Genomic DNA, 16,239 nt, shown 5'->3' with positions numbered 1-16,239 from the left:
AGATAATAACCATGTAGGTGAAAAATAAAATAAAGTGATGTAACAAATTAATGAAACTGATATTCTTGGGTACCCCATAAACTTGATGTTTTTAGAAAAAACAGACTCTTTACTTACTTATCTGGGCTTGTTGATTTATAGTCACATGCCCTAAATTAAAGTGCTCACTTAAATTATAGTACAGACCACATGTGTTATAGGTGCCAGGAGGTAGAAATCGAGTGTTAGAAGTCTGTTCCCCAAGTGCACATATGTTAGTGTTAAAGTCAGAGTGGAATTGGAAGGGGGAGGTCAAATAAAAATTAGAAGATATGGCTCCAGAGAGCTTGAGGTCTTGTGGACAGTCTTTCCCTCAATGGCAGGAAACAGCTAGATCATTGTCATAGTGCTGGGCTGTGTGGTACAGCCTCAAAGACTGTAGGAATTCAGCTAAGAAAAAGTCAGTACGGTCTTGATTTAATTCTCCTTCAAATTCTGCCATTACATATTGTACTGCACCCCTCTCTCTCCTGGTCTATACTGATGTGGCTTTAGTCCAGTTGAATCCTTTTCTCTTTTGTGTGATTTGTGCCTGATGGTCTCATGAATGCTACTGAGCTGCAGCATCCAAGAGACTTTCTATTCACACAAAGGACTCCTTCATCCCTTCGACCTGGAGAAATGTATTTACTTGCTATGCACATGTGCACTTAGCACAGAGGTTCATCTGTAAAGATTTTTTTTTTTTAATGAAAGAAACAATAGGGAATTATAAGGTGTTTTCATCACAGAGGAGAGACTTTCCTGTGTGTGTGTGCGTGTGTGTGAGCATGTGTATATACGTGTGTAACTTGAAAGCACATCTACTGACATTTCCATAAAGGTCATCAAAGGTCTGCGTATGCCATATTTTATCATAATTGCATGTGGGTATGTATAATAGAGGTATATATCAATGTGCAATACTCTGTACTGTAAAGAGAAAGAGTTCACGTTGTGACATAGAAGTGTAGCTATCCGAGTTCCAAAGAGACTTGTATTCTCAGTCTTCTGAGGCTGATGTGTATTCCATGGGAGCTGACTGCAGGCCCTCATGAAGCTCTTACCAGGTATGCATTACTTACGACCTCTTAGACAGATGCAATTATAAAGGAGCCATGGCAATTACAGGACATGGTGATGGCAGAAGCAAGATAAGTACTGGGCGGGTTAAGCCACTTCTGAAGGATAATCATGCAGTGTGTCAGTGTGGTAGGCACCCCCAAAGTGACCCAGCGTAATCAAGGAGGCTACAGTTAGACAGAAAGAGAGAACTCCGTTTGTGCCTCTGTGAAATAAAAACCACTTTACCCAGTTCTGATTCTCTATAAGCCTCCACTGGCTATTAGTTGGAAATTTTCTTTCTTGCTTTCTCTCCCTCATTTCATTCTCATAATGAAATAAACAGAAAGGGTAAAATACAGTATTAAGTTGCTTATTCTGTCTGATGATGCTTTCTGTCCTTGATATATATAATCTCTGTGGTGGGTTTCTGGGTGGGTATAAAATCCAAGAAGCAGTTTTCTGTTGTTGTTGTTTTGTGTTTGTTTGTTTTTATCACTAGAAAAGACTCTTTGGGGGCTTATTTGTCACTTGATCAAATGTGTCTTTCTAATGAAGTCTGTTAGTTAATAAGAATTTACCAAGCAGGGATTGTGTAAGCTGCCATGAAAAAGACTCTGTGGGGGTAATAAGAGAGAGAAAGAACATTTTTTGCTTTGAAGGAGCTCGTAGATTTAGCATTATACTCCCCACAATATGATTTATGAATCCGTACTGTTGGAAGTGGGATTGTGTCCCCTCCCCTACACCTAAAAAAGATATGTTGAAGTCCTAATCCCCAGTACTTTGGAATGTGATCTGATTTGAAAATAGGGTCATTGCAGATATAATTAGTTGAGATGAGGTCATCTTGCAGGAGGGTGGGTCCCTAATCCAGTAAGACTGGTGTCCTTATAAAAAGACAGCCATGTGAAGACAGTCACAGGGAGCCTGCCATGTGAAGATGAAGGCACAGATTGAAGCTATGCAACTATAGCCAAGGAACACCAAAAATTGCCAGCAAACCACCAGATGCTAGAAGAGGCAAAGAAGGATCCTCCCTTGAGGCTTCAGAGAGAACATGGCCCAGCCAACACCCTGATTTCAGACTTTTAGCCCCCAGATCTGTGAGAGGATAAGTTTGGTCGTTTTTAGCGACCCAGTTTATGGTACTTTGTTACTACAGTTCTAGGAAACTCATACACCTATCAAGCCAACTCTCCCTAAATCCTAGTATATATTGTTAGAAAAGATAAAAGTGGAGGATGCATTTATTTGTTCTCCTTTCTTTCTTTTTTTCTTTTTTCTTTTCTTTTTTTTTTTTTTTTTTGAGACAGAGTCTCACTCTGTCACCCAAGCTGGAGTGCAATGGTAGAATCTTGGCTCACTGCAGCCTCGACCTCCCAGGCTCAACGGATCCTCCTGTCCCAGCTTCTTGAGTATCTTGGACTAGAAATGTGCACCACCATGTCCAGCTAATTTTTAAAAATGTTTTCATAGAGATGAGGTCTCATTATGTTGCTCAGACTGGTCTCAAACTTCTGGGCTCAAACGATCCTCCCATCTCAGCATCCCATAGTGCTGAGATTACAGGAGTGAGGTACCACGCCTGGCCTTGTTCTCCTTTCTAATGAACCATCACGTCCCTATTACCTGGACTGTGTTCTCTTAGTGCTGGTTTTTGGATGTTCATAGTCATCCTTTTACACTCTCCTCTCTCCAGGAAATCTTCCCTGACCCCATCTACCTGGCAAGGGTAGATGCCCTGCCTGTAACATTTCCTGGTAACCTATGAACACGTTGTTTTAAGTTTTTGTTGAGATGTCTATATTCTCTTACTATTCAATGCACTCCTTTGAGAACAGGGTCCATCTTATTGTCTCAGGGTGTACGTATAATGCAATGCTTTGCTTACAGCCAGTGCTTAATATTCGTTGAACTAAACTGGGGGAAGTGAGGTATAAAATAAAATCAAACAAATGAATAAATGAGGACTCAGGTGCATACAAGATGCTCGGCAATGAATGAATGACTGACCAAACAAATTAACTGATCATATTAAATATTTGAATATTATTAGTTATTATTATTATCATTACTTTGAATGAGGGTAAAAGGCTCCTCCAAAGCCAATGAAATCTTTCCAGAGTATGGATGTGGGAATGATGTGTTGGAGAATCATTTGTTCCTGCTGTGGTTAAGCCAAGAAATGCTCACAGGAGTGTGTTCTCTGTGCCTGTCTGCCTGAGAGAAAATCTTCGTTTTTAATAACAGGGTTTTGACCTAGAGAGTCAGATTCCTCCAAAATTAATCAATGAATATGTATTCTTTAAGTTACCAGTGTCAGCAAACCAAAATATAAGGGTTTGTGGGGATTTAAATAAGTTTATGTTTCCCTCTATCTTTTATGGGCTTAATATTCTATTGGAGGAAATGGACATTTCCACACATCCAGGGTTACCCTTGAAGCCACTATGCACAAGGGACCAAATGCTCAGCAAACCCTGTAGCACTGAATGGGGAACTAGGAAAAGGGACCTGACTTTAGTTTAGAGTGAAAGTAAGCATGTCATTGAAAAACTGGACTTCAAGTTTGGATTTGAAGAGTGGAAAGGCTTGTTTTGTTTTGGTTTTTTAAGGGGAAAACTGGAGGAGAGAAAGGCATTCTGATAGGGTTACTAGTCAGAAGCCAAAGTTTGGAGTACATAATCCATGTTTTAGAGATATTGTTTAGATTAGGCTTCTAGGGATGAAAGGCAAGTCTGGGATGATAAGTTGGTGGCCAGTTGTGTTATCAATACTAAACTAAGGAATCTGGAGTTTATTCACTAGGCATTAGAAGCCTCTGAAAGTTTCTGACCAGGTAAGGAGCATAATCATAACAATAACTCACACTGTTGAATACCAGACAATGTGACTGATGCTCTTCCTACTCTGTGACACTTGACTTTCTCAACAAGCATCCAAAGTGGATTTTATTATTCCTTTTCATTGATGAGAAAATTATAGATCCAGTAAGCCATAGTTTAGCTTGTCTGACTCCAAAGCCTCTGGACCTTTTCACTATGCTAATGATTTTCAAAGGCACTTGGCACAGCCCTCATGGCTTCTTCAGAGAACTCTTAGGGACCCCTGAGTAAATGGAATGGATTGATTGTCAGGTGGCCCAGATGGTCAGGACTCTTAGTCAATAAGCGAAATTCCACTTTTTTCTGCTGTATACAACATACCACAGAGTGTTGATTTCAGAAATGGCTACCAGGAAGGAGGTAACTAAGAAGCCAGCAACAGGTTCTGGTTTTGGCCTTATGATTTTGACATTGTTATCGCTAATGTGATGAAGACATTGGCTGCACTGTTGCTGATGCTCTGTGGCTGGGAAGAGTAGCTTATGCATTGAATAGCAAACTGAAAATTCAGAGAGATTCCAAGAAGCTAAAACTTGGGTCAGATAATAGAGTTCAGCATTAACAGATATGTATGTGTAATTTGCATTTACGTTTGAAAAATGAATTATATAAATACAGGCTACAGCAGTGGTTCTTAGAGTAATCACTGGTTAGCAGCTTCTGCATCACCTGGGAACTTGTTAGAAATGCAAATTCTTGGGCCTCCACCTCATCCTATTAAATCAGAAGCTCTGGGGATGCGGCTTAGCAATCTGTGTTAATGAGCACTCCAGATGTTTCTGAAGCAGGCTAACATTGGAGACCACTAGGCTAGAAAGACCAGTCCTCCCTCCCTTCTTGCTTTCCATTATTTCTTTCTCTTTGTTCCACCTCATTCCAGAAAGGATCTGGAGTGGAAAAATCTGACTTAACAACAGTTTGTGAATAAGAACAAAGGTTTTATTTTACAAAAAATTTCTCTGACTGTATGGTGTGATGTGGCTGCTGCCAAAAGTAAATAGTTTGCATTAAAAGTAGTGACCAGAACAAGGGAAGCAATAGCTACTCCCCTCTTCACATTTGACAGGTTCTGTGTATCTCCATATTCTGTTAGACTATATCTGGAGTTTTTAAGAGGATTTTTTTTTTTTTGAGACGGAGTCTCGCTCTATCGCCCAGGCTGGAGTGCAGTGGCCCGATCTCAGCTCACTGCAACCTCCGCCTCCCAGGTTCACTCCATTCTCTTGCCTCAGCCTCCCGAGTAGCTGGGATCACAGACACCCGCCACCACGCCCAGCTAATTTTTTGTATTTTTAGTAGAGATGGGGTTTCACTGTGTTAGCCAGGATGGTCTTGATCTCCTGACCTCGTGATCCGCCTGCCTCGGCCTCCCAAAGTGCTGGGATTACAGGTGTGAGCCACGGCGCCGGGCCTGGGCTTCTGTTTCTTTAAGAATGCAGATAATAAGGGCCATGACATTCATCCCACAGGGTTTCTGTGAAGGGCCAAAAACATGGCAAAGTGTTCGAATATTTGAAAAACTACAATGGTTGTACAAATATGAGGCAATGGCGCTATTGTTAAGGAAGACTAGTTGATGGAAATTTTAAGTCCAAGGTAATGGAGAATCTCAACAATATGGATTGTCCAAAACGGGGATGACCTTTCTCGTTAAATAGTGAGTTCACGGTCATGAGAGGCCTTTAGACAAAGAGATGTTAGAGAATGAACTGTATTGGATTGAAGCAGATGGCCTCCAAGTGCCTTGCCAATGCTAGTATTTCATAACGCTGAAGTGAATGACTTGAGGTCAGGCAGATCTGGGAGACTCATGCTCATAGCCAGCAGAGTGAATGTTTGATTCATCATTTGTTCATCACTCCTTGCAAGTCACTGCAAACATTTCAAACATTTAAATACATTTAAACATTGAATACACTTAAAGATATTTAATGATTAAACATATGTAAAGCGTTAAAAACATTAAATGCATTTAAAAACAAGATAGGCCCACACTAATGAACCTGGTGTCAATTTTTCTCTACAGCGCTATAGTTAAATTCCCTTTGCATTAGAAGTCTGATTGAATTGCCCCATGGTCTCCTGTGGGTCTGTTGATGTATGAATATGGAAAGTAACATTGAATTCCCAATGCTTTCTTAATAACTCTTTGCAATGTCTCATAGATGTGTAAGAGATGTTGCCCTTAGTGTCTAACCCAAATCCTGAGTTGTTTTACAGCTTTTTTTTTTTTTAAGGTTAAAATTTCTTCTGGCTATAATTTTGCATCTAGACTTCTACTTGTTTTTTCCCCCTGAAACTATTGGGTAACATCAGTAAGTTTCACCTTTATCCACTCCCTGGTTGGCTGCTTTCCAATGGCAGAGAAATGAATGGATGCTTTTGTGTAGGGAGTTTGGTAATTCAATGAAGAGCTTAGAGCCTTGCTGAAGGCGATATGTGGGTATTTCGCACATATTATGTCTAATGAGTATATATCAGTAATGCAATGAAGGTGGCATTCAAACATCACTGTGGGTGGCAGCTAAGCCAGATACAGCTAAATCTCATTTTCAATACATAAGAAGCCCTCTTTTCTAATTCAGCCAGAAACAGTTGTTGGTCACTTAAAGATTAAAAAATCAGTTAAAGCAAGGGATTAGAAAAACATAAGAGAGAGAAACAGAAAGAGAGAGATGCAAACCTTAACTTTTTAAAACTTAAAACAAATATATATATGTGTACATATGGATGTATACATACACATTCACATGCTGAGGCTGAGTTTTTTTTTATGAAAGGCCAAGGACTTTTCTTTGACATGGATGTGCCAATCCATGTCATTTTTTTTTTTTTTTGTATAAATCACATTCATAGTGTATCATCTACAATTTCTATCTTTAGTTTCTCTGAAGCAGAGAGAAATATTTAAGGACAATTGCTGAGCAACCTGAGTGCAGGATTATTCTAAATTTTGTCATATTATTTCTTTTATAGCTGTCTCTCTTGCACCTAAAATTTGAAAAAAATTATTGTGATAAAATATACATAATATAAACATCACAGTTCAACCATTTTTTAAGTATACAAGTCGGCAGCATTAAGTACATTCACAATATTGTATAGCCATCACCACTATCCATTTCTAGAACTTTTTTTCATCCCCAGCAGAAACTCTGTACCCAATAAACAATATCTTCTAATTACCTTCTACACCCCTGCTAACCTCTATTCTGCTTCTTTTTTTTGTTTTTCTTTTTTATTTTGAGACAGAGTCTTGCTCTTTCGGTCAGGCTGGAGTGCAGTGACACGATCTCGGCTCACTGCAACCTCCGCCTCCTGGGCTCAAGCAATTCTCCTGCTTCAGCCTCCTGAGTATCTGGGATTACAGGCGTGTGCCACCACAACCAGCTAATTTTTGTTTTTTTTTTTAGTAGAGATGGGGTTTCACGTGTTGGCCAGGCTGGTCTCAAACTCCTGACCTCAGGTAATCCGCCCACCTTGGCGTCCCAAAGTACTGGGATTGCAGGCGTGGGCCACCATGCCTGGCCTAGTCTGCTTTTTATCTGTGTGAATTTGCCTATTCATAGTACCTCTTGTAAGTGGAATCACAGTGTTTGTTCTTCTGTGTCAGCTTATTTCACTTAGCATAATCCTCAAAGTTAATCCATGTCGTGTAGCATGTGTCTGAATTTCATTCTTTCTTATGGCTGAAAAATATCTTAGTGGATGAGTGTACTATGTTTCGTTTATGCATTCATCTCTTGATGAATACTTCAATTTTTTTTTCTCACCTTTTGACTATTGTGAGTAATGCTACTGTGAACACTGATGTATAAGTACTGCTTGAGTGCCAGCTTTCAGTTCTTTTGGCTATATATGTAAGAGTGGAATTTCTGGATCATGGGATAATTCAATGTTTGCCTTTTTGAGGAACTACCAAACTGTTTTCCAAAAAACTTCTTTCCTACAGGAACTTGTCTTTATGAAGACTTTCCAAGACAGTCAACTTGACTTTCAGAGAAGAAACAGCTCTCTTTACTTTTGGTCCTGCATTTCATCAGTTTCTAGACCATTTAATTAACTTGCATAATTACAATAACAAGTCCAAGTGTCATAAACAGGTTTAGAAATGTGTATCATTTCATGCGTTCTAGGGAAAAAAAGAAATGTGTATAATTGATATTTGTTAAGCATACAACTCAACTGGTAAGAATGGAAGTGCTTGGAGAGTAACTTTCCCCAATGATCAGCAGTGTGCTTTGGGCATCAGCCAATACATATTGTAAAACATGAAATTAATGGAGAATGCTGGTTACTCTGGCCGGTTAAGGGGACGCCAGTTAAGAGAGCTTCTACTATTCAACTAAATTATCTTAGTCATGATAAGCTATATAAAGAGGCCAGGAGTGGTAGCTCAAGCCTGTAATCCTAGCACTTTGGGAGGCCAAGGCGGGTGGCTCGAGACCAGCCTGGGCAACATGGCAAAACCCTGTCTCTACTAAAAATACCAAAAATTAGCCAGGGGTGGGTGGCACACACCTGTAGTCCCAGCTACTCTGGAGTCTGAGGCAAGAGAATCACTTGAACCTGGGAGGCGGAGGTTGCAGTGAGCCCAGATCATGCCACTGCACTCCAACCTGGGTGACAGAGTGAGACCTTGTCTCAAAAAAAAAAAAAAAAGTATGAAGAAATTTAGAAGCAAATGACTCACGAATCTAGAAAAACAATTAACAGCTACATATCCACAACTGCTAACATTCAATACTCTTGTTGTTCAGAGACCAGAGAAAGACAGACAGCAAAGGCTAAAATAGAATGGGAAGTTGACTGAGCCGGTCACTTCTTGTATAAACTTTTGAATGTAAGCAGCAGGTTGATTTTCCATGCCTTCTTCTCTTACAGTTCAATTTAGTGTGGGTGATAAATGGGAGATAAACAGAGGCCAGTGAGGTCGTGCCTATTCTTAGGAAGAAGATACCTTTCAAGTTAAGATTCAAGACTTTACGATGTGATTAGAGGGTTTTCTAGACAGTTCTGAAGCAAAATCATGAAGCTGTAGGAGGAATACTTTTATATAGCATCATTCATCCTTGTTAGCAACCCAAATGATTAAAGGTTTGGGAAGTTACCCCTCTAAATATAGTCTAAAGGAACTGGGTTTATTTAGTTTAGAGAGAGCAAGCAAGCACGCTGAGGGGGACTTAATCATAGTCTCCAAGAATATGAGGGATATTCTCTGAGTGATGGAAAGCAGCTGTTTCCTGTTTCCACTAAGGACTGGATAAGAAGAATGGAGTTAACATGCAACAAGTGGGTTAAGAACTCTTTGGCCATGAAATTCAAGACAACAAATCCACCAGACAAAAGTCGCCACTATGTTTGAGAATTATGTGGCTAACTAACTGTATTTCATGGGTGCTTCATATGTGGCCTGTTCTTGAATCTGGAGCTAGTGAAAAAGATCCAGAGGACCTTTCACTCAAGTGAGGGGATGAAGTTGTCCATTGTCTGAGCCTACCAGTGCTCTGTGGTTGAGGAAGCCCTTATCATAAGTCTCCTAGTGAGATTTAAAAGAGAAAAAGCTTCAGAGTCTCTTTGCTGCTCTTTGGACTCTTTCCAGGCAAGATAATCTAAATGTACTCCTTTTCTGTAAGGTGAAAGATTTCTATAGATTTGGCATTATGTGTCTTTTCTGCTTATTTGGTTGATATGGTCATAATTTTAAAAAATTCTGTGTCTTTAGTGACACTAGACATATATATAGATACATATACACACACACACACATATATACAATGTCATACACATTTGACATGTATATCATAAGTAATTAATTCAGCAATGGTGACAATGTTCAGTTCTAGGTAGTATGTCTAAGTGTGAGCTATAGGAATAAGATATACACTGTGCTAATTAGCAGTACAGAAATATGCAAAGCATTATGTAAAAATGCATTGTTGCAGATTAGCTACAGGAAGAATTTAAAGACAGAACGATGAGTTCTGTGAATGTTACCAGGTTTTAGTCAGTGAGGCAGATCAAAATGCCTGAAAACTTCTTCTCAACCATTGTTTTTATCATTGCTATTCCATAGTAGGTTAATTATACCACTTATTCAGAATTAGATAAGTGATGTTTTATTTTCCCAACTGGGAATATTCTCAAGGCAAGGTTTGATTCCCAAGGGATGGATTGCTATTAAGCTGTATCTTTAAAGCTATAGCTTTTTGCCAACATTCATTGTGTATACATTCCACCATCTTATATTTTCATCTTGTACCAACATTCATTTTAATCTTATTTAAAAATCTTTGCCTCTATCATTGAATGTTTTCCTGACTAGATAACTTGTTTGGTCTTTAAAAATCCAGCACTGAAGTGGGAAAATGACTCAGGATTGAGTTGGATCCTCTCTTCACACTTGTTCACTGGGAGGCATTGGGCAAGTTAACGTCCTTGAATTTGTTTCCTTAATCTACCCTACAGGAATATTTTGAGAATTAAATAAAATAAAATAATGTGTGCCAAGCTCAGAGAGTAGTGTGCTCAGCCCTCAAGTCATGTTTATCTGCTTTCTTTAATTCACCAAGAGCATGTCTTGCCTATCATAGAGTCATTATTGCCTCCACATTCTCTTCTTTTAGTGGAATTTTTGGACCACAGGGGCAGGTCTGTAGAATAGGACTTGTGTAAAATTCATGAGGGCACCCAAGGGTCTAATTGTATGAATCTCCTTCCTTTACTATACTTACTTAATCCAGAAAAAAAGTCTACCATTATGACAAGTATTTCAGGAAGCATTTGTTGCCAAAGTACCTGAAACAAATCATGTAAACACATGGAAGGAAAGTGCATTTTCAAATCAGTGGGAAAATGATGCATTTTTGTTTCATAAGGATTAAAGGAGAGTTAATAAATCTTCTAGATACTGAAATAAACATTTAATAGACATGGATTCAATTGAGTATTATGGTTTGAAATGACATCAAATTGAAGACATGATCCCTGACCTGAGAAGTTTTATGAGCTTACTGGAGAGACCAAGCCCGTTGGTATGGAATGACCACAAAACAGTTAGAGTAGTACAAAAATCAGAAAGAGTAGTACAAAAATGAGAGAGCTTGAACCCCTAAGTACTGAGGAAAGGCACGATACAGGGTTTCAGTAGGGATTTACTATAGCTCTAGTAGACTTAGAATCATGATTTAGTTCCTAAAACACTATCATTTCAAAATAGAATTTAAAAAAAACCACCTAAAATATTCACTTCCTGTCGAAACCTAGGAACATACTGCAGTTGCGCTTTACTCATTTGAGATAAATACACCTTTCTCAAAATTTTAACTTTTTCTTTTCTTTGGCCAGGTGCTGTGGCTCACACCTATAATCCCAGCACTTTGGGAGGCCTAGGCGGGCAGATCACAAGGTCAGGAGATCGAGACCATCCTATCTAACACGGTGAAACCCCATCTCTACTAAAAATACAAAAAATTAGCCAGGAGTGGTGATGGGTGCCTGTAGTCTCAGCTACTCTGGAGGCTGAGGCAGGAGGATGGTGTGAACCCGGGAGGCGGAGCTTGCAGTCACCCAAGATCGCACCACTGCACTCTAGCCTGGGCGACAGAGCGAGACTCTGTCTCAAAAAAAAAAAAAAAAAAAAAAAAAAAAAAAAAAAAAAAAAAAACCACTTTTTCTTTTCTTTTTCTTGCTTTTTTTTTTTTTTTTTTTTTTTTTTTTTTTTTTTGAGAGGGAATCATCACTTTCCCCAGCTGGAGCACAGTGGTGCCCACCTCAGCTCATCAGCTCACTGCAACCTCCATCTCCTGGGTTCAAGTGATTCTTCTGCCTAAGCCTCCCGAGTAGCTGGGATTACAGGCACCCACCACCATGCCTTGCTGATTTTTGTGTTTAGTAGAGACAGGGTTTTATCATGTTAGCCAGGCTGGTCTTGAACTCCTGACCTCGACTGATCCATCCAACTCAGCCTCCTAAAGTGCTGGGATTACAGTGAGCCACCTCACCCAGCCTGAGATAAATACATTTTTCTAAAGTCTCAGTGTTTAGGCTGATTTGCTTTTAGACATTCATCTATGCAGAATACTAAACAACTTCTGCTTAGATTCATTCTGAGTCTACAGGAGATGGAATATCTTTATAAATCATAACAAGTCACATTAAGAGTAAAACATCCCAGCCAGGGACTTACCTCAAAAGCTGAGGCATGACACATATTTTAATGGCAACGGATCCGGAAACCAAGGTTAAGACCGTTCTTTCTTTATTAGAAAGAGATTTATAATTCAGGGCCTTTGAGAGTGAGTCTGGGTCCTCTGAACTGGACTTCTCCTCTTGTCCCTTCCTGTACCCCAACTCCCCAAATTAAATAAGTAGGGAAGCAGAACAAGAAAACCATTAACTTAATAGCATAGAATTTATGGCTGAAACCTTGCAAAGCTTATGTCAGCAAAGTAAAATAATTACTGTCACTTTCTTTAAGACACTTGGCTTTATGGTTCCTGTCACCTTTATCATAACATGCAGCTGATTTAGAAGCTCTATTTTTCATGGCAAATAGCCTGGTGTTATGTTTTTATGCATGTGACCATGCTATTGAGATGACAATACATGGCTATACTATAGTAGAGCTAAATTTAGATAATGAATTAGAACACTGTTAATAGTTTTGGTTTAGTCATGCTGTCAGAATGCCAACTCAGCCTTTTCTCTTGCTCTTTTTCCCTCTAGATTCTCAAGTCCAAAGACTTAACATCTCCAACCCAGCGCTACATTGACAGCAAAGTTGTGAAAACAAGAGCAGAAGGCGAATGGCTTTCCTTCGATGTAACTGATGCTGTTCATGAATGGCTTCACCATAAAGGTTACAGGCCACTCTCTCTTTTCCTCCCAAGATGTTTGGTATCCCTAAGTTACTTTAAATTGATTGCAGATTTAAGGGTATAGACACACATAAAAATGACCTCCTTGACTTAATGTTTTCCAGACAGGAACCTGGGATTTAAAATAAGCTTACATTGTCCCTGCTGCACTTTTGTACCATCTAATAATTACATCATCCCAAATAAAAGCGAAGAACTAGAAGCAAGATTTGCAGGTAACCGAAACTTGGTCATATGAGGTGGGGGAGGGAAGGGTCTATATTGATAATCTCATGGGGGATAAAATCAGTTTGCATGTGAAAATGAGACTGGTGAGGCCTGGGGAATTTCATTCATTTGGACAACGATATGGTTGGATATACCTATGTGAAGGGAAAAAGGATTGGAAGAACGGGATAGGTTCCCTGCTTATAATTCTGAATGCCCAGTGATGACTTGGTCAATAATAACTGATTATTAACTCATTAACCCTCTGGTAGTAAGTTAAGACCTTTGTTCTTCATTGTAGCAAATCAACTTTCCATCTCTACTGATATTATAGAGAAAGATAGAATGTATTTAAGAAAATTCAATGATAATCCCCCAAGCCAAATGTCAGGAACTGACAACCATATTTCACAGAAGAAAGGAGTCTCCTCATGCTACAGCTCCCATAACTAACCTTCCATGTATAAGAATATTCCACCTTTTCTAGCCCATACCCAATATTTCAAATGGGTTCCTTATTAGAATTTTATATTAGTTTATAAACACATAAAAAGGTTTTGGCTTTCCCCATGCTCACCTTTAAGTAAGTTGGACAAAAGTCATGGAGAGTGAGGAGATACCAAGGGTTCAAGTCACTTCATGTATTAGATGATGAGTTGTTGGATGATGAGAGGTGAGAGGAAATCTGTGCCCATGTGCCAATGCAGCGTCTGCCCACGATGCCAGGCCAGAGAATTGATTTCCCTGCCGTCCTAACATCACCCAGGACCTCCATCCACTTTTAGAAGACTACAGCAGTGCTCGCTCATGGAAAAATACTCCCAGAGGTCTAGAGATTTATTTCAGTCTCTAACCTAGTCATGATTCTCTGGAGTGTGGAGATTAAATGCTTAAACTGGCAGTCTCTTGAGCATGCTTTGGGGAGCTCATGTTTCTAAATCTTAGATGGAATCAGGAAAGTGTTGAGGATGCCATAAAATAAATGAAAAAGCCCTTTCTTCACAGCTTCCCAAAATAGCATTAGGTAAGGGTGACTTCTGTTTCACTTGAACCTAATTCACTCCAATTCAGTTAAGTCTCAGTTTATGTTCATTAGGAAAGTCTTTTGAGTTTAGTAGTCTTAGGAAGAGTGTTAACCAGCGGGTGACAAGGCATGTTCTATTGCCATGTGTTCAGTTGTTGAGGACTTGAACACTGCCTAAACTGAGGATTGACTAAAATAAACTGCCTAGATTGCCCTTGGACTATAGGTCAAAGACTGCTTCTGTAGTGACTTTCATAACCAACAGCCCTGGCTTTGACACTGAACTGCCTTCTGACAAGAGCTCCATTTAGAAGTGTTAATTGTCACGTGGGTTAGTCGAAGTCCTGTTGTGCCATATCTATTTCCATGGGGAATGACTGTTGCCAGCTGATGCTGCTTTGGTGGTCATCACTGCTATTTGTGACAATATACAAAGGAAAAAAATATGGCTGATTATATTTGATGAAGGTGAAGCTAAATGTTTATTACCCAAATGCATTTTTTCAAGGTATTGATGGCACCTCCACATATACCAGTGGTGATCAGAAAACTATAAAGTCCACTAGGAAAAAAAACAGTGGGAAGACCCCACATCTCCTGCTAATGTTATTGCCCTCCTACAGACTTGAGTCACAACAGACCAACCGGCGGAAGAAGCGTGCTTTGGATGCGGCCTATTGCTTTAGGTAAAGGAAATAAAAATAAAATCAAGTAATTGCATCTGTTAACTCTTACACTGCCTTTGCCCTTTCTTCTACCGTGTATTGACCCGAGTGGAACTCATTGCTAAGGCCAGATAGAGTGCAGTACAGCTCCTGTATCTCATACCACCATTCTTCCCAGAGGCTTATATTCATCAGGTCTTTAGCAGTGAACCAAATGTGAAGGGAGAAAACTAGCCCCCTGAATTTTTTCCCCAACATTCCTCTGAAGTTCTTTGGCACTGAAGAAGAAAAAAAGCTCTCTGCCACTCAGAACAAATAAAAGCTTATTGGAGGTGCGTGATGTCAACTTCTTAATCAAGGAAAACCCACCATCTGTATGATGCCTTCACCCTCACCAAGTTCGAGTGCTCATAGTCACACTTCTGTCATAGTAACAGAGATGAGACAGCTGAAGAATGCCATGTGTCACACCTTTAGCAACAGCATATGAGAGAAGCAAGAAGAATTTATTTCCCATTCCCACATGAGTGCATGGAGGGAGAATGTGAATGTTCTTATGTGGTCTCCATAAGAGGAGGGCTCTTTCCTTATTTTGAGAGGTACAGGACAGGGAAGGGTCCTCACTGATGAAGGGCTCAAAATGTCAGATGCCAGGAGTAAAGTGGCACTTTTTGGTTGCCAGATCCAGTGGTTGCCCTCAGCAAGACTCCATGTTTCTTGATCTCTGGTTCATTCCTAGATTGGGGAACATGTGGTGAAATAAAGGATCGATTCTCAAAGGAAAATGCCTTAGACGGTTCTTTGAAAATTGCTGTTGTACTCCTTTCATTTTGTATTTGAAAGGGCAATAGAGGCTGGATGGCAGAACTGCCCAGTGTTGATTGGAAAGGGCTTCATCATGCCCAGCCACTCCCTGATTATATCTGGTCACTTGAAGGTAAAGGTATGATTTTCCAGGTCACAGACAAGGAAGTCAGGGTATAGAACTCATAAGGGCAAGTAGTCCAGCAGATCACCACACACAACACCGTATCATGAAAGTCACTTAAGATTACAATAAAGCCATTTAAACCTGGCCCATGGGCCGGGCACGGTGGCTCACGTCTGTAATCCCAGCACTTTGAGAGGCTGAGGTGGGCGGATCACGAGGTCAGGAGATCGAGATCATCCTGACTAACACAGTGAAACCCTGTCTCTACGAAAAATATGAAAAATCAGCCGGGCGTGGTGGCGGGCATCTGTAGTCCCAGCTACTTGGGAGGCTGAGGCAGGAGAATGGCGTGAACCCGGGAGGCGGAGGTTGCAATGAGCTGCGATCATGCCATTGCAGTCTAGCCTGGGCGACAGAGCGAGACTCTGTCTCAAACAAACAAACAAACAAAAAACACCTGGCCCATGGTATTTGCTCATTAGATGTTTGTTGAATAAATGAATGAGTCATTTTTCTGGTTTGGGGTGAGGTGGTGGTAGAGTGAGGGTGGTGAATCAGCTTTAAA

The 16,239-nt window shown here is 40.0% G+C and overlaps 1 protein-coding gene across 3 annotated transcripts in view; it reads left to right on the top strand.

The window, feature by feature from the left end:
- TGFB2 (transforming growth factor beta 2) overlaps positions 1-16,239 on the top strand; it is a 97,722-nt gene that overhangs the window by 74,129 nt on the left and 7,354 nt on the right. For 2 of the 3 annotated variants that reach the window (XM_017870018.1, XM_017870017.1), the window contains 3 exons: positions 12,696-12,828; positions 12,952-13,062; positions 14,587-14,764. In XM_017870018.1, coding sequence (XP_017725507.1) covers positions 12,696-12,828; positions 12,952-13,062; positions 14,587-14,764 — 422 coding nt within the window. The remainder of the gene's footprint in view (positions 1-12,695; positions 12,829-12,951; positions 13,063-14,586; positions 14,765-16,239) is intronic. The other variant, XR_001885089.1, reaches the window with a different exon arrangement.

The sequence above is a fragment of the Rhinopithecus bieti genome, unplaced genomic scaffold, assembly GCF_001698545.2.
Source record: "Rhinopithecus bieti isolate Rb0 unplaced genomic scaffold, ASM169854v2 scaffold_1673, whole genome shotgun sequence".
In the NCBI taxonomy this organism is placed as follows: Eukaryota; Metazoa; Chordata; class Mammalia; order Primates; family Cercopithecidae; genus Rhinopithecus; species Rhinopithecus bieti.
This window is presented reverse-complemented; position numbering and strand designations above follow the sequence as displayed.